Source organism: Pistacia vera, unplaced genomic scaffold (assembly GCF_008641045.1).
Source record: "Pistacia vera cultivar Batoury unplaced genomic scaffold, PisVer_v2 Contig70, whole genome shotgun sequence".
NCBI lineage: Eukaryota > Viridiplantae > Streptophyta > Magnoliopsida > Sapindales > Anacardiaceae > Pistacia > Pistacia vera.
This window is the reverse complement of record NW_022196557.1, coordinates 417,260-441,126: the sequence shown is the minus strand read 5'-3', so window position 1 is coordinate 441,126 and position 23,867 is coordinate 417,260. Positions and strand designations below refer to the sequence as shown.

The window sequence follows — 23,867 nt, the reverse complement described above, 5'->3', positions numbered from 1 at the left end:
TACTTTTTCATTGAAAACAAAACCCTCCAACCCCAAATACTCTCTCCCACGCCACTTTTAGTTTTGATTTAAAATCAAATACTCCTCATTTCTTCTTTGTTCTTAAGGCTAAAGATGATCTAACAAATCCCTCTTTAGTTCCTTGCGATTATCTTCGTGTGGACTATATCGGTTCGATCCTACACTTGGGTCGATAGCAAAATAGGTTCAGAGACAACTTGGAGGAGCCTCCAAACGTGCATATGATTCCTTAAACCTTGAAAAGATTTTTCTAGAGATTTAATATATATATATATATATATATAGTATAAACTGTGATTTTTGTACCCGGATCTTGGTTCTAAGGAACGATCCATGTTGTTTATTCTTTTGTTATTCCGCTGCGTAATTGGGTCGTTCACTAACAGCATCACCTCATTTGATTCGGGTGGCATGACCCGATCTAAGCGGTCCAGCCTTTGGCTGACCGTTTGGAGAGTATTATTGAACCTCTCCAGGTAGCTCATGACGACTGGATCAAGCCATGAGTTTGAAGGGATATCCCCCACGAGATTTTGATGGGACTAGGGGCACTTCAGAAGAAGTGTCCTCTTGTACCTGGGGGATCTCTTCCTCACCATGATTGGTTCGCTCAGATTCAAATCGGCTAGTCATTTGCTGTAGTGGGACCGATTAGTCAGAGATTCTCCTGATGAAGAATAAGTACTAAATCAGGCCCTCCTTTTAGCGCCAAACTGTTGGTGCGTGATTTTAACACCAACTAAACGCACGTGGGAAATGCTGAGATGACTCAAAAGACACACGTGTATAGGGGTATTGAATTGAATAAAAGATGGAGAACAATGTTTAAAGTGGTTCAGATGCTTAAGTAAGCGAATCCTAAGTCCACTGGTATTGTATTAATATATGAGATCAGGTCGCGTTCAGCGAGCTGACTTACAAGAGATTACAAGAGAGATAGAGAAAGAGAGTATATTCCATTCCAGGGAGAAATTATCTAATCCCACAAACGGGAGAGGAACCCTCTATTTATAGTGGGATGAGTTAAGCTAATGATTACTAAATCTGCAAGTGGGTCAGATTGCCGTGCAAATCCTTCCTTGCATCTCGTTGTTCACCTGGTAGATTGATTTACTCGACGTGTGCAGGGATTGAACACGTGGAGCGTCTCCAGCCTTTCACCAGTCTGGCGCACACCCACTGCACTGGCAAGAGCATGCTGCTTGCGTCAGTGTGCGACGTGGCTGCGTCTGAATGGCTACAGAACTTACCTAAGCTTTGACCGCTTATGCTGACAGGTCTCTGCGTCAGCCCTACTTTTTCAAGCATAACAGACAACTACCTATATGAATGATGGAAGTGAGGCCGCTTTCCCTGAGAATCGAGCTAACTCTTGAAGACATTCATGAATTGGATAAAGCACATGGCTGTAAATGTGCTAGCTTAAAAAACTCCAATGATACCTGAAATTTTATGTGTTCTAAGTGGTTGTTGTGCCCTCAAGTTGTCTTGGTTCAAGACGTGATCACCTTGGCACTAGTGCAATAATTTCTTATGGACTAAGCAATGGTTCAAGCCATTGGCACCATTGTTATTCATAACATTTTTGTTTATACCCGATTAATCAATAAATTTTTTTTTTTAAATTTGTCTTTATTAAATAATAAGTGGGGGATTGTTGGTTTATTTTTTAATAAAGAAAATTTTATTAGAAAAACTGTTTTGACCACTTCTCACTCCTCAAATCATGAAGACTATATGAGCGTATTTTTAGACTTGAAAAAATCAACATTAACTTTTATTCTTTTATCCACTAGTAGATTTTTATGAGATATATTTGATTTTTTTAGAGGGATAAATAAGAGAAAATTTCTCTTCTTAAAAGAACAAGTTTTAGTAAAGCAAAAAGTTATCTCTGAGTTTATTATTGATTATCGGGTATTAACAAGGTAGTGTGAAGTTCTATCTTCTTACGTTATGCAGATGTAAAAAGAATATAAAGATAGTTTGGACTATTGCATCCATAAGACGTGTGCCGAGGAGTCTGCTGCACCGAAATTTCAACTGCAGAGGCACGAAATCATCTTAAGAGAGCGACATCTGTAACGTGCCTTATCCTAATCTGTTTTTGGTGGTATTGTTTCAGTAAATTTCTTGGGTTCAAGCAGTTGAAGTAAAGATGTATCACTCCATAGTTTATTATTATTTAACTAACAGTTTTTAATCTTGATAGGGACTAAAATAAGTGCATTATTACCTTGTTTTACATGGGGTAACAATAAATCATACATTAATTACCAACAACTTTTGAATTAATTATAGATACGATTTTCTTATTTCTTAATAAATAACTATTTTCTAATTTTCATTTATTTTGATAGTTATACCTCTTTTGTACATGTTGTATAATCACATTGTCTATTTATGTTATTAGAATCTTTTATTATGTTAATTTAGATAACTTTACTACATCAATAATTTTATTTTATATAAATTACATGCAATTTAATTAAATAAAAAACTAAAGAAAAACCCATCCATAAATCCATCCGACCCGACCCGACCCATTATTCAAATTCGAAATGGATAGGACCAAACCCGTGAACCCACCAAGCAATTGCCTCTCAATTACCCCATTACCCTAAACCAAATCGGGAACCCCAAAACCAGAACCCTCACGCACAATCTAAAACCTCCAGAACCCAATATTTGACACCAAACCAAAATTGACGGCGGTGAGTTCTAGGGTTTTTTTTTTTTTGGGGGGGGGGGGGGGGGGGGGGGGGGGGTTAAGTTCAATTTTGTTTACTGAAATGTGGGAAGCCATTCAGAATTAGATGAGTTTTACCATTATCGCTTATGGGATGCTTTGATTAGTTGTTGATTTGAAGTTTTTTCTTATCCTTTATGCATATCTACTGCCCTTATAGTAACAATTTAATGAATTATTGTATATTTTAGTTGGTCCTTTGTTTAATTAATGTTTATGCTACTAAATTTGATAATGGAGAAGGTGCAATGATTTAGCATTTTGATATTGAGAATATTCTGATTTATGCCTGGAAAATCTGCATAATTTTTTCCTTTTTTCTTTTTACTGCAATTGTTACATTTGCTATGATATTCCTTTGTTATTTTGTTGTGCAAACAATGGAGATAAGAATGCTGATTTCCAAAGTGATAAACTAATGTTTTTTATTTCACTTCTACCAATATATTAAACCTCGCTTGTCTTTATATTAGAATTTTCTTGAATCATATTAACAGATTGTGGGAGAAACGCATGTGATTGGATATTTGTTCATTCTGGTTTGTGGGTTGTGTTGCAGGTTAAGAATGCCAAAGGTTAAGACTAACCGTGTCCAGTATCCGGAGGGGTGGGAATTAATTGAGCCTACACTTCGTGAATTACAAGCCAAGATGAGAGAAGGTTTTTGTCTTCCTTTTTAAGAGAAATTATCATACATTCTTTCGAGATTAACTTAAATTCCATTGCATCTGTGTTTTTGCAATAATTTCTATAACAATTGGTTGCTATAAAATTTTAAGATACCTGAGGCGCTCCATAATAGTATTATCCTTAATTTTTCATTTTCTGAACTTGTGAAAATAAAATTTATATGTTTATGTTTTGGACAGCGGAGAATGATACACATGATGGCAAGAGGAAATGTGAGACGCTATGGCCTATATTTAAAATAGCACATCAGAAGAGCCGCTATGTTTTTGATCTTTATCACCGTAGGAAGGAAATATCTAAGGAGCTTTATGAGTTCTGTTTGGACCAAGGGTACGCTGACCGTAATCTTATTGCTAAATGGAAGAAGGTTTGTCTCATATCTCTATCTTAAACTGTGAAGTGTGTTCTGTTCGGTTCTTCATGAGTCAGACCATATAGTTTATATCTTTAAATCTCTGAACAGGCTCGCTTGGGTAATATGAATGAACTATTGAAAATTTTATTCAACTTATATACGTTTTACTTTGATTATTATGATATTTCAAAAGATCAAGGAAATGATACACAAACTTATTTTTCCTTTTCTGCTCATCTGTTTGGTTCTTCATGAGTTGGACCATATAGTTTATATCTTTAAATCTCTGAACAAGCTTGCTTGGGTAATATGAATGAGCTATTGGAAAGTCTTATTGTTCAATTTAAGTTGTGGTAAATATATAATGTCTGAAATAGAATTATTCAACTTATATAGGTTATTTTTATTATTACAATATTTGACTTGTCGAAAGATCAAGGAAATGATACACAAACTTATTTTTCCTTTTCTGCTCATTAAGAAGTTTCCCCATTTTTCCTTGTTTAACTTGGGAAATATTAGCATAGTTTTGTAGTTTCCGATATTTAACATATATTTTCCGAATTGCAGCCGGGTTATGAACGCTTGTGTTGCTTAAGATGCATGCAGCCACGCGATCACAACTTCCAAACAACCTGTGTGTGTCGAGTACCCAAGAATCTTCGGGAGGAGAAGGTTATAGAGTGTGTCCATTGCGGTTGTAAGGGTTGTGCCAGCGGCGATTAATATGACTGATAGAATGATAGATGCCGAGGCTACGCATATTTTGGTATCAAAATATTGCTCGGTTTCAGCTACCTGCAGCTGGTGTTAATCAGTCTTCATCTTTGTCACCAATGAGTTGTATTGAATATGAGTAGATACTGTAACAGACCAAATTAGATTAAGTTTGTATAAGTGAGATGGACTTCTATTTCTGTAATTTCATTTTAATTGCTTCTAACACCAAAGTAACTTTATTTTAAGAGTTGTGCTATTGCATAGATTCATATGGTTTAAGAATTCCTTGAGAGTCAGGCTTTTAAAACTAACAATAAGAAAGGTGTATTATAAAATTTTACAGATTTATGTGATATTAATGTCAGTGGAATTTCTTGAGGATTTACGACATCAAACATGATTTTTGTTTTATTAATAAAATTATATTGAATTATATATATATAATAGCTTTTTAAATAAATTTATCATGACTAAGCCTCTTATATGCCCATATCTTGATAAATTTTTAATCAGAAAAATCAATTGTATTGAAAAATAAAATGTTTAAACGATTTTTAATATTAGTATTACACCAAAAAAAAAAAAAAAAAAAAACTTTTTATAAATTTAAACCAATTGGTTTAGTTAGGATTAAAAATCTAATAGATACTCGTTAATTTTACTTTATTTTTTCAAATCCAAAAATATTTGGTTTGGTTTGGTTTGGATTTAGCGAAATCAATCCAACAATATGAACGATCTTAAGAGTGTATTTGGTTCAGGGAATGTTAGATTACTGGAATCTTATATTACCTTGAAGGGGCGTTTGGTTGGAGGTAATTTAAGATTTCTAGGATTATGTCATCTTATATTACTTAATTATCATGTTTGGTTGTCAATAATATAAGATTTCGGTAATCTTGCATTACCAATAATTGTTACTGTTGTTAATATTGGAGGTAATCTGATTACCTCCATTTTCTTAGGTATTGTAAGATTACGAAGGTAATATTATTTTTGTTACAATTTTATCCCTTATTAATACAAATTTTGGACAATAATGCCCCTGTTTTAAAATTAATTTACATTAATATATCATTTCAATTTTACCCTTGTTCAATTAAGTTTTTGGACAATAATACCCTTATATTTAAAACAAATTATAGACCACCACCGCCACCCAACCACCACCGTCGACAGTAGACCAACCACCACGGACCGCCGTCGAAAAGTTGTCAAAGTCCTTAAAAATGACCGAGAGTCGTTGGGAGGCTTCGATATGACCGTTTCTAGCCATATTGATGGCCGAAAATGGCCCAGAATAGATCTGGCCGTTAATGGCCAAATGTCGCCCAAATCTGGCCGCTAATGGCTAGAATAGATCTTGCCATTTTCGACCAGATCTGGCTGTTTTCGGCCAGAAACGGATGAGCTACTTACGACGACCTTCAGCGACTTCCGGTGATGGTTTGCGATGGCAGCAGGCGGCAGCAGGGGTGGGGTGATTTTGTCATAAATTAGAGTTTTATATAAGCGGGGTGTTTTAGCTAAATCTGAAATATTGGGGGTTAAAAAAATTATTCAAAAATTAAAAATAAAAATAATATTATATTAATATTTAAAAAGAGGGCAATTTAGTAATTTAAATAACATACCCACCAATTTATTCCCCCTAACCAAACATATTAATATAGCATACCCACCAACTAACCAAACACATTTTTCTAAAGATTCCCAATAATCTTTTAAAGGATATTATTCCAAAAGGAGAAACAATAAGAGAAAGTGGCTCCGTTTGGTCAAAATTTGGGGGTTTTGAGAAAAGTTTTTTGAAAAAAGTTGAATTGGGCGGGTATTACGATGTAGGATTTATAAATTAATAAAAGACCCCCTATATTTGTTTATTTACAAAACACCCCCTATAATAAAATCTTAAAAGTTAACAAAAACACCCCCAACCCAATGTCAAATACAGACAGCCGGCCACCACCGCCGGAGGGTGGCCGGGTCCGATATGGCCTTTGCCGGCCAGATCTACGGCCAGATCTGGCCGTATTTTCTCATCAACGACGACCAACAAACGATCGTCGTTGATGGACCGTTTGTTGGCCATCGTTATAAACCGTTACGGCCAAAGATCTGGCCGTCAACGGCCAGATCTTTGGCCTTAGATCTGGCCTTTTCCGGCCAGATCCACCGTGGATCTGACCGGAAAAGGCTAGATCGGCGCACTACCGGCCAGATTCAGCCGATAGTGCGCCATCCTAACAGATTCTGGCCATTTTCCGGCAGTGGTGGTCGGAATCTGGTAAATATGAATTAATGGGGTGTTTTTGTAATTTTTAAAAATATATTTAGGGGTATTTAATTAAATTATCAAATTTAAGGGGTTTAAAAAAAGTTGAATAATATTGGAAGTAGTATTCCCAAAAATCTGAGTTTTTGGATATTTTACTGTTTAACTTTTTTGGGAATACTAAAAGTAGTATTCCCAAAACTGAAACAAACGCAGCCAGTATTTTTAGCCCCCACCTAATTGATATTTAGTCTTAACCCCCCATTTTTAAATTTATTTTTTGTTTTGACAAATTTAACCTTAATTTAAATTACTAGAAATAACATTATAATTTCTAAATACACTCAATACTCTATTTTATATTTTTGTTTTAATTTTAACATTTAATCTTTTTTTTTTTTTTGGGTAACTGGTAATTTTATAAATAATAAAGAATAACAACTAAACAGGGGAACCCCTAATCGAATCGACCCTTGAAAAGAACAAGAAGAATCGAAAACAAAAGCAACTAGGATAAACAATCCTTTACAAGAGAACCTATTTCGAGGACAAAAAACACCAGAGAGGCAATCGAGCAAAATCCTTCACACAAACATCGCATCTTCGCAACTCAAAAAATGAAAACAAATGCTCCATCTTGCAACAACCAAACACAAAGAGCCAACATCACCAAGCAAATGGTTCAAGCTGACAGTCCACCTCCAAAAACTTGGACAAAAGCTTTTATAATCCAACGCAAAATTCACATAGCACAAAACAAAGCAAAGAAAGAGAGAATTTATAGGCATTTTCCCCACACCACATTGAAAACCATGTCCCCTAAAAAGCACCCCAACCAATCCTCACTTTCACTCCCAAAAACCCCACACTTAAAGACCTAACCCAAATCAATCGTATCCATTTCCATCACCACCATCATCAATATAGCAACTAGGAATGTCCCATTCCTCAAACACTATACGGACTCTAACTGAATCCTTAAATCAAAGGCTAATAAGCTTAAGCCTCACAACACTAAGAATGCGATTCACAACCCGATGACAATTCTTCCTAACATTTTTAAACAGTCTTTGATTTCTCTCCTACCAAATCCCATACACAATAGCCGCAAGAAGAAGGCAATCAATGATTGATCTAACCCCTTTCCCCTTGAAATTACTAGCGCACCAGGATATTACATTATCCTACGCTCCCACTGCAACTCGAAAGTTACCCTTGGTTTGCACCATCTACTAAACAAAAGAGGAGAAAAGGCATTCAAAAAAGAGATGGTTGTATGAGTCCAAAAGGCCATTACACAAAACATAATTTAAACTCATTGGGTCCACCCAAGCACTCATCCGGTCTTGTGTGAGTAATTTACCCTTAATGGCTAACCACATGATAAACGAGTGGCGAGGAATACTTTGGCTAAACCAAATAAGCCAGTACCAAGAAACAATGGATGAGGACGGCGAAAGATCATACCAAGCTTGATTGACCGAGAACTTAACTGATTTACCTTCCACGGTCTTCGAGACCACCATATCCCTATTACTAGAGGGAGGAATGCAAGGGGCTTGATTGATAACTTGAGGGAATCGCTCTCTAATAACATCCGGCCATGTTCATTGACCATTTGATAAAATCTTGCTCACCATGGATCCTTGGCCTATTCTCGACTCATACACTGATCTGGTTGAGATAAATTCATCAATGAGACCTAACAGATGCCAAGAGTCATGTCATAAAGAAGTCAACTCACTATTGCCTAAAGCATAAACACTATGTTTTCAGACTTTATCCCTCATATTAAGAAGTTTCCTCCATCCCCAGCTAGCATCCCAAGGGATTTTGAGACTCCAAAAACTCTTTCCATGCAATCTAAACGAGTGAATTCATTTCACCCAGAGAGAGTCCCTACTTGTGATGACATTCCAAAGGTGGTAAGTCATAAAAGCAATATTCCAAGACTTCAAGGGGTGAATGCCTAATCCCCTGCCAGTTTTAAGGCTGCATAAGTCTTTTCAAGCCACTTTAACCTTGCCATTCATAAGCTCGTTACCTGACCATAGAAAAGCTCACTTTTCAAAGGATTTGGATGTAGGCCTGATGCAAGAGCAAACTCCGTCAAAACATCCCTATGGACCTTAGCAGAGAAATAGTCCCTATGACAAAACAAGAAGAGGACATCCGCGAAGCATAAATGGCTTATCCTTTGATTTTTACATCTAAAATGGAACTTAAACCCTTTGTTCTCCCTGATCTTCCTATTAATGATCAAGCATAAGACTTGCATAACAAGGGTAAAGAGATACGGGGATAAGGGGTCTCTTTGTCTAAGGCCCCTTTTATCAGGGAAAAAACCATGGAGCTCACCATCAATCAACACTAAGAAGGATGTTGTAGTCACACATTCCCGTATCCAATGAATCATTAGGCTAGGGAACCTGAAACAGCTTAATGGTTTCCATGAGAAACTCCCAGTCAACACTATCGTAAGCTTTTTGGATATCCACCTTGAATGCACAATGAGCATCCCCAGTATCTTTGTGATAATTTTGAAAATCTCTTAGGTAAACATAATATTGTCACTAATTCTTCTCACTCGGATAAAGGCTCACTGCGTCTGATCAATAATATCCTCAAGACAATCTTTAATCCAGTTTGCCACAATTTTAGAGATATACTTGTACAACACATTACAGCAGGAGATAGGTCGAAAGTCACTCACAAGAGACGGGACTTCCATTTTAGGAACCAGGGCAATGACAGTGGCGTTGACTTCCTTAAGCATCCTCCCACTTCTAAAGAAATCAATCACAACAAAACAAACATCTTTGCCTACTAAATTCCAAGCTACCTTAAAAAATTTAGCGGAATAGCCATCCAGGCCTAGAGCTTTTTCATCCCTCATAGAAAAGATAACACTCCTAACCTTCTCATCAATGATTGGCCTAACCATTCTTGAGCAATTAGAATCTAAAACTTGCCTATCAAATAAGTCTGGGCACCCCCTCAATACAAGAGACGGGAGGAGTCATACCTAGCAATTGCTTGTAGAACGACATGAAAGCACTCCCCATGTCCCGAGACTCCAAAACACCTCCAGAATTTGACATAATACCATTAATGCGACGAGTATTCTGATTGGATCGAAGAGACTTGTGGAAGAACGTCGAATTCTGGTCTCCCACACTTAACTAGAGAACTTTTGATTTCTGCTTCAAGAATCTCTCCTCATCAAGAAGCGCAGTTCTAAAAGCTCCTGAAAAAATAGCCTCATGGCCACGAAGCTCAACATTACTAGGGTCTTGATCAAAAGCACCCTGGATCATCTCGACCTCACTCTTAAGGATCTCAACTCTCTTACTCAAATTACCCTGCTTTTGATTAAGATCTCTCAGAAAGGGTTTGATAGCTTTAAGTTTACTGACAACAGAAAACATAAAGACCCCATAAACCTCTCTCTCCTACACCTTAGAAACAATACCAGGGAACTCTTTCTTAAAAGCAAGGTAGTTAAGGAATTTAAAAGGTCAGGGCTTACCAACCGAGAGTTGAGGGAAAGACGTAATAGAGGAGCTTGTAAACTTATCCCAGGAGGCCAAAAGAATGAACTTGCTCAGGTGAATCTAGAAACTAATGGCCCATTACCCATTACTTGGTCAATCTTTTTCAAAACTCTGTTGTCCCCACGCGATTTACCATTCCAGGTATACATAATATCTGAATAGCTAATATCTTCAACTTCAATCTCATCAATACAATCTCTGAAATCAAACATATTTTCCGTTACAAAATTAATACCCCCCAAATTCTCACTTGGAAATAGCGTGGTGTTAAAATCCCCTAGAACAAGCAAAGCATTTTCCCCAATCCCAGAGTTATGTTGCTTCAGATTATCCCAAAGCTCTCTCCTACCCAAGATGTCGTTTTCAACATACACAAACAATGCATAAAACCAATTATCACCACTAATCTCTCGAATCCTGTAGTGAAAAACTTGATCAATCATTCCTGCAACATCAACGCTATAAGTCAACAGATCCCAACCAACAACAATTCTACAACCCCTGGAGCCATGAGCAACATTAGAGATCCAATTCCAATCCCTAAAAATACCATCAAAAATGCGACTAATATTAGGACTCGCAACACAAGTCTCTAATAGAGAACATAAGGAAAGTCTCTTCTCCTTAATAAAAGCTCTAACTTCCCTCTGCTTAACAGTTGTTTGATTGATGAAAATATAATATGAGCAATGGGTTCGGAAACTATGTTGATAAGATTGATAATCATTGAAACCTTTTGTTTTATTTTAAATATCTGTTTAATTGATGAAAATATAATACTAATATTATGGAAAACTTAACGGAATAAATATGATTCTGACAAAAACAAATGAAGTTGAAATTAGGAAATTGGGAGAAAAAATGTGTCAAAAGAAAAACCTAATTAAGTTTGAAATTTGAGAAAATAAACGTAATTAAGCTTAAAGGATTATTTTTGGTATTGAATGGGGTTTAAAGAGAATTTTTTAAATTTTAGAAGAGGTGTAGTTAGCCATAGAGGTGAAAATTAATTAGATGGGGGGTTGAAAATCACTCTCAACAATAAAAAAGAAAGTTGTTTTGTCATAGGACCTGCAAAACAAAGTAGGTCCAATTTTGAATAAAATGGGCTGAGGTTCACTACTTCAAATAAGAAACAGGTTGAATGCATTCTGTGAAGCTTATAGGTTTGGGCCCAACAACGCTAACCATTTGGCCCAACCATTCTTGCTCTATGAATTTCAAAAGAGGCATGACCCTTGAATTATGATGAAAATATGATTAAATTTTGACCCTAATTTAAGAGCTCTAATTGATTGTCCCGTATAACTATTTCTTCTCTATGATATTTCATAATTAAATTATTAGGTCTCTATAATATGTGTATGATTTTGATTAGGTATATAAGCATGATCAAGAGAATAAGGAAGCAATAAATAATGCAGTGAAATAATAATGGGTTCCCACATGTTTTATTTATATGGCTAAAAAAACATTAAATTTATGGATTCATATCTCTTTCTGATACATCTCCATCAATCTAGTAGTTTAAATAAGCTTACTATTTATGGAGAAATTTACTTTATCCAGCTTCTTATCTGTTAGTTTCACTGATGCGATGTTATATCAATATGACAGAATGATTAAATTTTGGTAGAGTTAATCTCTTCTTCAAGTAAATAATTATTTTCACAAAATGAGAGGGCCTGTAAATAAATCAAAATCAATAGCGTTGTCATCTTCTTCCAGAAAAGCTGGTGGTGATGATGATGCCTCTGTAAAGAGAAGAAGTTGAATTTGGAGTGTTGTTAGAGCCAAGACAAAAACATTTGCTGAAAGGCTTTGATTGGCCATAATCATCCCAAAACAAGATGTCCCAACTCCCAATATGCAGCAAACTTCTGAAGTTGCAATTATATACACGGAACATGGCTTGAATCTTCACTGTTATGGGTTGGCTCCATTTGCATTATTTAAAAAGACAGCTAAGACTCTGTGTAATTTTGTTAGCTAGCTATTTGCCAACCAGATGTCCCAATTCAACTAAACCCAATTAATTTTCTCAACTGCCTATCAAATATTTCAAAAATCAAAATACCTATTTGGGGAAACAGGCCATATGATAGCTTAATTTACCCTAAATAATTCCCATTAATGGCACATGTTTTTGCCTTAATGGTTGGCCAGAAAGTCTTTCTCTTTTAAGTTTAACTTTGCCACTAATATTGTCAATTGGGTTTGACATAAAACTAACCACATGATGATTGCAAACTTTACAAGATTCAATTAAGATGGCTGAGTGGCATTGACAAGAATTGACTTAATTATTAATTCTTAATTACTAGTTTATTAAGTGAAAGTATTAAAAGTTAGGCATACTTCCATGGAGGTTGTATTCTATTAGAAGAAGACATCTGGTTCAGGAGACATCTCTGTAAAGAAGTGGACAAATGACTCTTTGCATTCCACCATTCTTGGTTGCTTCTTTTTTAGTTCATTTAATATTTAAGAATAATATGGGAAATTTTTTAATGAAATGACTTTGCTTTCAAAAATAAATATATTGTTACTGTTAGCAAGTCAACTACACACATTTCGGGTAATCAAACTAACATCAAATATAAATAAATTTATTTAAATAGATAACTTATAATAATAACATTATTAAGCTATGTTTCATATATCATGTGCTTTGTTAGTTTAGTTTCAGGCATGCATATATCATAAAATGGAGGTTTATATGTTACGTTAATTTATTAAATTACAATTTTTTTTTTCTTTTTTTAATTCATTATCCATATCGATTTAGATGATATCCCTTCGTACCTAATATTAAATTAAAGTTCTTCTGTCTCAGAGTTTAAATTAATTGTAAGAGAAAGAACAAAAAGTAATAAATGAGGCGAGATGGATGAGGGACCAATTCTATCCAAAGAACAGCGTTGATTAATTTGACAGAGTTCTTATACATGCACAGATGTTTTTTAAAGGAGGGTTGCCATCTATATCTTCCAACAACCAACTTCGCAGCTTGGATATAGCTGGAGGACACCACGCCACGCCCACCAAACCAATTACACTTATCAATTAGTATTATCAGATATATATTATATGATATTCCTACAATATATACATTATTGGACTAATATACTGTCAAATCCTCACTGAATGCTAAATCCAACTCCTATTTTCTGGTTGATTCCTGATTCTGCAGAGTGCAGACTGCCATGGAGCAGATGAAGAAGAAGAAGTGAGTGGTATGAGTGGAAAGCATATGTATGCATGTGGAGTGGAGCCATTGATTTTAATTAATTGTTTTATGTATGTACTAATAACTCTTTTCTATTTCTGTCAAATATAATTATAATAATATGCTTTTGTATTATTGATAGGTAATTTTAATATCAATTACTCTTACGTATAAAATATTAAAAAAATCTTAAAAATTACACGTATATGATTATGAAAGTTGATTATGGTATAGAAATTATATATGTTTACAGAAACATAAATAATAGATTGACAAAAGAGATTTTTATAGTGGTTCGGATGCTTAAAACGAATCATACATCCACTGTTATTTTATTATTCTCTGGCTATTTTTTTAGTATTACCTGTAAGGTATACAAAAATAGAGAAATGTTTTATTTACCGAGAAAAAATAATGGTTGAAGCTCTCGTTTGTGTTCAGCCCCCTCTTTCATAAAAAGATATGTCAATTTATATTTTTAAGATTAATGTAATGAGTATTTTTATAAATTACCTTGATACGTAAGAACCACTCCTTAATCCTTATTTTAAAATGGGATAGAATTGATATAAAATATCTATTTAAAACGGTTTGAGTTTAGATAATTAATACCATTTTCTCTTTTAGTGATTGTTAAGTTCTAATTAGTGATGCTCACGTCACTGTATATTTTTGGCACAAGAGGTCTCTTAACAGCTATCCAAACCCTATTTCTCAAATCTTTTCTTCCTTCAAACACGCGGACAGCGTATCTTTTGAGCTTCTTTTCAAATTATTTAGGGTCTTTTTCTGTCTGAACCTTGTTAGCCTAACCAAAGCCAAGGGCTATTGTTGTACTTTTCTCAATGTTCAGGAATATTTTATAAAATTAACGTATGCAAGATATATCATATCATTTCTATAGTAAGTTAATTAAATGTTGGTATGTACATACATGATTTATGTTTACTAATCGTGTTTTAATTCAAAAAAAAAAAAAAAAAAAAGGTCTACACTGAAATCCATCTGATTTTAGCTAAATCTCTTCTATCCCTTAACAAATTTTTTGTTCTTTTCGTTTTCAGTATTGGAGTTTGAACGGACCATAATTACTGTAGCAATAACCAGAAATAATTTATTTAATTAAGATTAAAGTAGAGAACGTAAAATTTGTATTTTCTAGGAGGAATATACTTATGGGATTTTGGAGAATGTTCTCCACTTGTATTATAAAAATAATCATATTTTAATTGAGCTGTAATCCAATTTTCTATTTAGAAAATAATTTATTATTCTTTGTAATCAATGTATTTAACGTTATTTGGAATTATATATCAATTGATCAATATGTTTATGTTATAATTTTGAATTGTTACAATCATTTATCGTGTATAAGTTGAGTAAAAAGATGTATATATAAAAATACTATATATGTTGCTTGGATATCGAAAAGGGTAAATGTTTTTTTTAGTTTTATTCAATTTTGAAATGTATTTGGATTAAATTATATATAATATAAACCAACATTAGATATTTATAGTGGTAAAATCAATCATGTGGTGACTATCAACATCAAAGCTCGACCAAGTAATAAGATAGTCAAAATGAAAATAAAGGAGGGTTTACCAACTAATACAATAATTGTAGCGGTTTCATCGGTGTTTAACTCCTGATTTACAGCAAAAATCTCGAATTCCCAAACAATGGTTGAAGGCTTGATATGATAGCGTCTGCGTCCCCACCTTAGATTTCATACTTTGTGGTAGTAAAACTTCATAATTATTACACCATCAAATTTTCACTCTTTTACGTGTGGGGTCTTTTGTTTATGTCTTTTTTATATTTGGGAAAGGTTTTAGACATACAATAAGATCAAGACTGATGTTTTATTTTAAAATAAGGTTAGAAAAAAAATATATATTATTAACCTATGAGATTGAATAAGTTACGAAATCTTACTCGGACACGAGCTTGAAATTGTAACAAGCGCGTCGAGTTTAATGAATCCAAAATTTTACTCAACTCAACTCGTTTATACCCTAATTCATGATTTACCAATCACTTGTTTTAGTTGAGCAAGTCTCAAATATTAAAATTATATCTCAAATTCTATACTTAAATAGGTGAATCCAACCTAGATTTATCTGTTTAATCCATCCTTTAGTTTAAAATTTTAGCAACATATAACCAATAACAAAATTTTGAAAGTTTGAAGAAGTGAAAAGAGAAAAAAAAAAATGGTAACAAAAAGATGATAATTTATGGGAGATGCAAGAGAAGAAGGCAGAGCCAAAGAGAAAAAGCCAAAAGTGTAAGGGGAGAGAGAAATAAAACTGATAAAAAAATTGGACATAGTGGAAATGGGTCAGTATATTGCCGTCTCTGTTCCATATTTCAATGTCCATAAAAATTTCAACATGTTTTCAATCATATTATTCTTTTTCTGCTCCTCGATTCAATCAAACCCTAACCCAAAAAAGTTTTCAAACAAAAGAAAATAAAGATAAAATTTCATAATTCAACCCACACCACCGCCACAGATTTAGGCACATGAATGAATTTACCACTTTAATTTTTAAATTTTTTATTATTATTATTAAACTCTGACTTCCCCTCATATTTTACTGTAGTTTTTAAACACCCTCTAAGTTTAAGATTTATCACCCTCATCTTCTTTGAGAACCACAAGGAGGACCATTATAATTACGTAAAATTAAAAAAAAAAAAAAAATCTTAAGGTTATGGTGTACAAATACGAAATACCCCTTAAACGGTGAATTTGTAAACTGCAATTTTATGTTTCCATAGGTTGGATATACGAACCCAAATTGATTTATGAATTTTTTTAAAGTTTATGTTAAGCATGTGACCATATATTAAACTATTAATTGATTTAAATTGGGATTATTTTATTGAATTACTAATTTGGGTTAGTTCGGATTTGGCTCCAAAGTCAAGAATTACGCCGAGCCGAGCACATCCCTTCTTTTCGGGGCTTGTGAAAACTTAGAAGGGATGTCATGATATTCTTAAACTATAGGGGTGTTTAGGAACCAATACAAATGTTAAGAAAGATCAAGGAAATGAGCTTTATACACATTATTATTTCTAATCCTAACAATCACATTGTCTTGCCCCCATTAATTTTACTTTACATTCACACCCCCATATGGATTCAGATTAAAATTTAACACTACTTAAGCCCCCCTCCTCCTACACTTTCCCATCACTGTGTTTCTTCTTCTCTCTCTCTACTGTAGCTCTTGACCCTGCAAAGATCATACATTTCTTTCTTTTGCTACTACTTTTTCTCTTCTAGAAACTAAACAGTCAAAATGCTTTGTGTTCTGCAGAAAAATGGCTTCTCTTTTTTGGATTCTGCTTCTGGGCATCTCGTTTATGGTGTCAGCAACAATGGGAGCTCCCCCAGAAGGCCTGGGGATGTCCCATTTGGCAGAAACTACGCGCCCACTTGGGCTTTTGATCACATTAAATACTTCAATGGCGGCTCTGAGATTCAGCTTCTCCTTGACAAATACATGGTATGCTTCAATTTGTAATTTTCATTTCATTGAAGACTGTTGATTAATGTTTATTTTAACATTTGAAAAATGTGAACTTGGAAATAAAGGTCGGGCTTCCAATCCAAAGGATCTTACTTGTTTGGTCACTTCAGTATGCAAATCAAACTGGTTCCTGGGGATTCTGCAGGAACTGTTCTCTGCTTTTTATGTAAGTTTTGTTTTTGTTTTATTTTATCTTCTTTTAAACAAAGCATTTATGGTTTATATTAATCTTGTGTTGTGTATCATCAATCGCAGCTTTCTTCTCAAAACTCAGAGCATGATGAAATAGATTTTGAGTTCTTGGAAACAGAACCGCCAGCCATACATTTTGCAGACAAATGTCTTCACCGGGGTCAGGTAACAGAGAACAAAGGATTTACCTTGTTTGACCCAACCAAAGGTTACCACTCCTACTCTGTTCTCTGGAATATGTATCAGATTGTGTAAGTTTTTCAACTTCCCGTTTCTCATTATTCCATCATTAATCTATCACAAGAGAAATAAAAAAAAAAATACAAATTTGATATGTGTCTGACATACTTTAAAAACTTTCATTTGAGTATAAAAAAGTATTCTTTTATTGATACAAAGAAAATTGTGTATTTTTTTTCTATTAATTTTTAAATAAGTATCTAATACCCTTATTTGATGTAGTCGTGAAAACTATTGTGTTTTCTACTTGAACATGAAAATTTTGAAAAAACAGAATCTATTATCTTGAATGAACATTTCTCCTATGTAGGTTGGCTATATTAAATGTTACACACTTGTAATATTCTAACCGGTTAAAGCGGAAGTTGGGTAGACAAAATCAATGAGTAAATTGAACGCCTGTAAATTTGGCAGCTGTAGCTGTGAGCATTACTTTCTACACATTGATGACAATTTGGTTGATTTCCATTACACACTTTCCAACTGTCAATAACTTGATACGTAATTTTCATACAGACCATTTTGCTGATGTGGTTTGATTGCCTAAACAAACAGGTTCCTTGTGGATGACATCCCCATTAGAGTCTTCAAAAACTGCAAAGATTTGGGGGTTCGTTTTCCCTTCAATCAACCAATGAAAATCTACTCAAGTTTGTGGAATGCCGATGATTGCCACAAGGGGAGGGCTGGAGAAAACTGATTGGTCCAAAGCTCCATTCATTGCTTCATATAAAAGTTTCCATGTTGATGGGTGTGAGGCCTCAGTTGAGGCCAAATTTGCGCCACTCAGGGCAGCGTTGGTGGGATCAGAAGGAGTTTCAGGATCTTGACTCTTACCAATACAGAAGGCTCTATGGTTGCGCAAAGATTCACCATCTACAACTATTGTACTGACCGTTCAAGATTCCCAACAATGCCGCCTGAATGCAAGAGAACAGAGATGTTTAAAAATTTGGCATTCTGTATTATTATTATAGATGCATGATTCTTTAATCATTATTATTGTTAAAATTTTATTATGTGGTGATATATATATATGTGTGTTGTTTCTACCAGGCTATAGCTAGAACTAGTGCATATTGCACCAAGTGATTGCTGGTTTTATGGTTTATTCTGTTGCTATTGTATCTCTACAACATTAAATAAATAACTTGATCATATATATCCTCTGAGGGCGTTTGGTTCGGGGTTGAGTGAGATTACTAGGTAATGTCATCTTATATACTTGATTACCATGTTTGATTGTCAAGTAATATAAGATACCAGTAATCTTCAAATACCAATGTGGTTACTATTGGTAATAAAGAGGTATCTGATTACCTTCATTTTCTTAGATTTTCTGAGATTACCAGGTTATCTTTTTTTGTTATAATTTTATCCCTTATTAATAAAATTTTGGACAATAATACTCCTACTTTAAAACAAATTTACATTAATATCCTATTTCATTTTACTCTTGTTTAATTAAAATTTTGGACAATAATGCCCTTATATTTAAAATAATTTACAGACCACCACGCCACCAAGCCACCACCACCACAGCCACCCAGTCATCACCGCCGATAGTGGGCCAACCACCATGACCACTGCCGGAAAATCGCCAGAGTCCCTAAAAAAGAAGAAATTATGTGGGAGGCTTCGATATGGTCAAATGGCCAAATCTATTCTGCCATTTCCGGCCAAAATAGATCTGGCCATTTCTGGCCCGATATGGCCGTTTCAGCAATCAATATGGCCAAAAACGGTCATAGCGGAGCCTCTTGGTCACGGTGACGTACTCACGGGGACTTTCGGGGACACCGGCGGTTGTTCGCGTGGCAGCGGCGGCGGCAGAGGGGGGTGATTTCATCATAAATTAAAGTTTTATATAAGCGAGGGTGTTTTAGCTAAATCTGAAATATTGGGGGTTAAAAAATTATTCAAAAATTAATAATAAAAATATTTTATATTAATATTTAAAGGGGGACAATTTAGTAATTTAAATAGCATACCCACCAATTTATTCCCCATAACCAAATATATTAATATACATACCCACCAACTAATCAAACATATTTTTCTAAAGATTTCCAGTAATCTTTCAAGGTAATCTATCTTTCCAGTATCAATATTCCTGTAATCTAACATTTCTGACCAAACGCCCCTTAATGTTTGTTTGCTTCCAATTAGTGTTTTATGTAAAGCTTTCATGCTCATGCACGTGTCCCTCAATTAATTAATCCACATCCACTTTTAATGTTGTTTAATTGATGCATATACACTACCGCTCCTTATCTCATCCATCAGTACTGTGTAACGTTACTGCATCCCTTAATCTTAAAAAAATACCCTATAACAGCAATTACAATGGTAATGTTAAAAGATAAAATTTTAATCAAATTTCTCATATAAAGATTGGTGTTATCTTTTTAGTGATACTCGACAAAAATGTGATGTTTGTATAAAATAAAATAAAAAACACTCGTAATAAGTTATCAAATTGCATAAGAATAAGATCCTTCTAAAATCAGCGCCTGAGTTTGTTTCATAAGAAAATCAGCTTAAGCAAATGTTAATGCAATCATCCCCAAAGGTTTAGCCTAACGATTGTTAATGAAATCAACACCAAAGAGTTAGCTTGACAATACAAAAAGTTTGCTTTCTTTATTGATTTCTTGGGTTCAAACTATCTTAGGGTCACCTACTATAGTTGTAACTTAACTTGGAACATTGAGTTTGTAGAACGTTTAATGGGTTTTAGGAATTAATCGAAGTGTGCACAAACTAGTTCAGATATCTTCGGTCATTAAAAAAAATAAAAATAAATAAATAATAATAATAATAATTGTTAATGCAATCAGAGGTTTATGAAAGCCCAAATTTTGTCCTCTAATTATCTTATTTCTCCTTCAACCTCTGCTAAACGAGGGGGTATATCCAGTACTTAACACTGCGGGATTTACACACTGGCCCTGGAGCTCAAGGGGTAAATGCAATTATCTTGCAAATGTTTATACTGAAATGCAAAAGATTAATGATGCTTCTAATGGGAAGCAGCTGATTGATGAAATCAAAATTGTAAAGCTAGGGCTCCACAAGCCATCACAGATTGTGAAGATTCATCAGTCAGTTCAAGTTTTTTCAAACATCTATGTAACAACAGACCCAAATTACAAAAAGTCTTGGGTCCGTTTCTCTCTTTTTATGAGATAACATAGATAATAGATATTGTCAGCTAAAAATGGCTCCCACCAAGGTAAAGCTCTTCCCTTTATCAAATGAATAAGAAAGACTCTTCTTCAATCTTCATTCACCAAATCCATTTGGGCCCTCTTTTGTCTAGCTGTTACAATGAATCTGTGACGGTGTTAGTGGGACTACTGACTACTGAGTCGTGTAAATGAACAAACACAAATTGTAATTTTCTTCTATTTTAGTATGTAGTAGGCCAATCAGTGTGGAGTACGTTATTATGTAAGTTAACTAAAGGAGAAAAAATTTCAGTAGGAGACTCAGAAACCACCAACAAACACATGCACGCATGTAGAGGCAGCTTGGTGTTGGTTCTTGTGAAAGTATGGCACTGCCCTCTTGAAAATGAGAAAAAAAAAAAAATTAATAGAATTTTGCTATAATAATTTACTCATAAACCCACTTGAGAATTTGAATTTGATAAATCTACATTAATTATTTATACGTGATTGTATTCGTTTTATAAGTTTTGCATCTCTTGACGTTTTAGGTGCACATAAGATTTAAAAAGCAAACAATTGTGTTTAAATTTTGAGCGGTCCATTTGAATTTGATGATGCTAGGATGAAAAACAATTGGGAAATTAAAGAATGATTCTTAAAGCAAGGCAAGGGTTGATGCATGGGGTCTTGAGGGTCAGAATCATGAAATTTGCAAGCAGAAAATGGCTGTCAGCTGGCCAAATGAAGTCTCAATGGTAGAACTCCTTTTGAATTTGATAATGTTTTGAGCTTTTCATGGGCTTGGAAAGTTGTTGAAATATGCAAACAAGTATTGGTTTTGAAAAGCATGAGTTAAATATTGATGACAATAATTCAAATGTTGTTAGCAGCTTTTGTATGTTCATTGTTGAAACCAGTCTGAAATTTTCGACAATCACAAACAGACATTTAAAACATTTGACCACACAAAATATCACAATTAACAGTATTTCTTTGTCTTGTACTCAAGGAGAACAGGATCAATGAAGATATAATTATAAGAAAAAGGGGGTAAAATAATTTATATAAGCATTATAAACCTCTCATAAAAGATGAATTTTCGACAATAATAGACGCTGCACAACACGCATTGCACGTTGTTATATCGTTTTCATATTAAAGGCCTGAAGCGATTAATTGATTATAAGATCTACACATCCATTACCATACAAAATAAGATGAACTTCTTTATTGATTCTAGCTGTGTTTGTCAGTGTAGGTTGACATTGGGGTATCAAATGCTACGGATAAGCATTGTCGAAGATGAATGGTAAAAATTGGCAATTGGCTTTCACCCTTTTCTTCATTTGTCTTTGTCATCAGAGAGTCAGATAAAAGTACGCAGATTTCTACAAATTTAACAATAATGTGCCTGGCAGGCATCATCAGTTCATGAAATACGGTAATATAGAGCCATGTCCTTATCCTCGATACCCAAAAAGAAATTAAAGACGGGAACAGTGCCAATATTTTATGAGAACTTGAACTTTTGGTTGGTGGGTATCTTTCAGTTCACTGCTATATATACAAAAGGATAGTTATGATAAGTCAGATTCGTTCAGCCAACGTTAGAGATAAATTTTTTCTGATAGGGACCAGAAGTGGGAGCCTTGAGAGTAGAGAGCACATGCTATATGTGTACAAATCAATCACCAACTTGCTCTAACTCTATTGTATTCAAAGATGCCTAATTATGAGTAATGGGTGTGAAGTCTTCACTTTCTCTTTTACCCACTCCTCTCTTTCTTTTCAATTTCTTAGGGTTTTAAAATGTTCATTTATCCTGTGTGTCGACACGTTTAGATCATTCATTCGGATGTGACATATATTTATTGGTTAAGCACGTATGTTCTTGATACATTAAAGATCTTTTTGAGAAAAAAAGATATAAATACTCCATTGTCTCCACCATTAATAAATAATTCATTTACTATTAGAGTTAATTGTATTTACCCATTGGGGTTTAGGTCTACTATTGTGTGCTAAATTTGGATGAGTAATGTTATGTTAACAATCTATTCTCACAAACTTCTTTAACTAGTTGAGTTTGCATTGTAATACGTCATCTAAGGCATAAAATGATTTTGATTAGATCAAAGAAACGACCAATCATTTCTTACATAAGAAACGATTGTTCCTCAAGGAACAATGTTGTTCTCCAAGGAAAAACCATGGTTGTTCCTCAAGGAACAAGGTTGTTCCCCATGGTTATTCCTCAAGGACAAACATTCTTTATGAATGAATAATTATTCTTTATGAAGAAACGGTTGTTTCTTCATAGGGAACGACTATTCCTTCTAAAGGAATAACTATTTGTTTCACATAATGCTTCGGGTGTTGAGAATTAATGTGACAGTATCAATCTGCTGACATGTTAGGGTTGTAAGAGAAAATTATAAGTTTAGATTGTAATCGTAGCATTTTTCAATTTGGATATAGTTCCTCGTTGTAATAATTATCTAGAAGAAATTGAAAGTCGAGGATAGAATCTGGACTCTTAAAACTAGGACAATATCAAAGGAGAGAGGTATTAACAATTATGTAAATGTTTGTTAAATTCAAGAAAGATAAATCACAGTATTTAAAACGCACGGTTTAGACCATATTTGACCAAAACCTCGTGAATAAAGTCTTTCTCTCCTTACAATTATGTGAATATGTAACTTTATTTATTTATTATTATTATTTTTGATATCCAAGATGTCTAGGCCAACTTGCATATACCTCAACTAATTCTTCGAAACCTTGAAGTTAACGGTCAAGTAAGCCTCTTGAGTAAAATACCCAAAAATCTTAAACAAACCGCTAAACTTCTTTAATCGCTGACTCATGTATTGCCATTCCCATAGCTTTTTCTGTTCATTCTTTTCTGGTCATTCCCATACCTTTCTTAATTATACTCCACCGCTCTTTAAAAATAATAATTAATTACCTGATCTGATGATGATCAAAGTCCAAGATGAATGTATTAATTAATTTATCTAACTACATGAACAGAATAGGGTTAGATTCATGCTAGTTAATTACTGTTGGGGTCTCTATGTACTAGGGCTCCTGCAGCTTTACCATTCTCACTTGTATTGAT

The 23,867-nt window shown here is 34.2% G+C and overlaps 1 protein-coding gene and 1 pseudogene across 1 annotated transcript; both read left to right on the top strand.

Moving 5' to 3' along the window:
* Nucleotides 1–2,596: 2,596 nt before the first annotated feature.
* Nucleotides 2,597–4,884, top strand: LOC116114102 (protein BUD31 homolog 1). The gene is made up of 4 exons (XM_031400254.1): nucleotides 2,597–2,735; nucleotides 3,330–3,430; nucleotides 3,640–3,827; nucleotides 4,386–4,884. The coding sequence occupies exons 2-4, from the start codon at nucleotides 3,337–3,339 to the stop codon at nucleotides 4,539–4,541; spliced, it is 438 nt and encodes a 145-aa protein (XP_031256114.1). The 5' UTR covers nucleotides 2,597–2,735; nucleotides 3,330–3,336; the 3' UTR covers nucleotides 4,542–4,884.
* A 12,045-nt stretch (nucleotides 4,885–16,929) lies between these two features.
* Nucleotides 16,930–18,598, top strand: LOC116114099 (annotated as a pseudogene).
* Nucleotides 18,599–23,867: the final 5,269 nt, after the last annotated feature.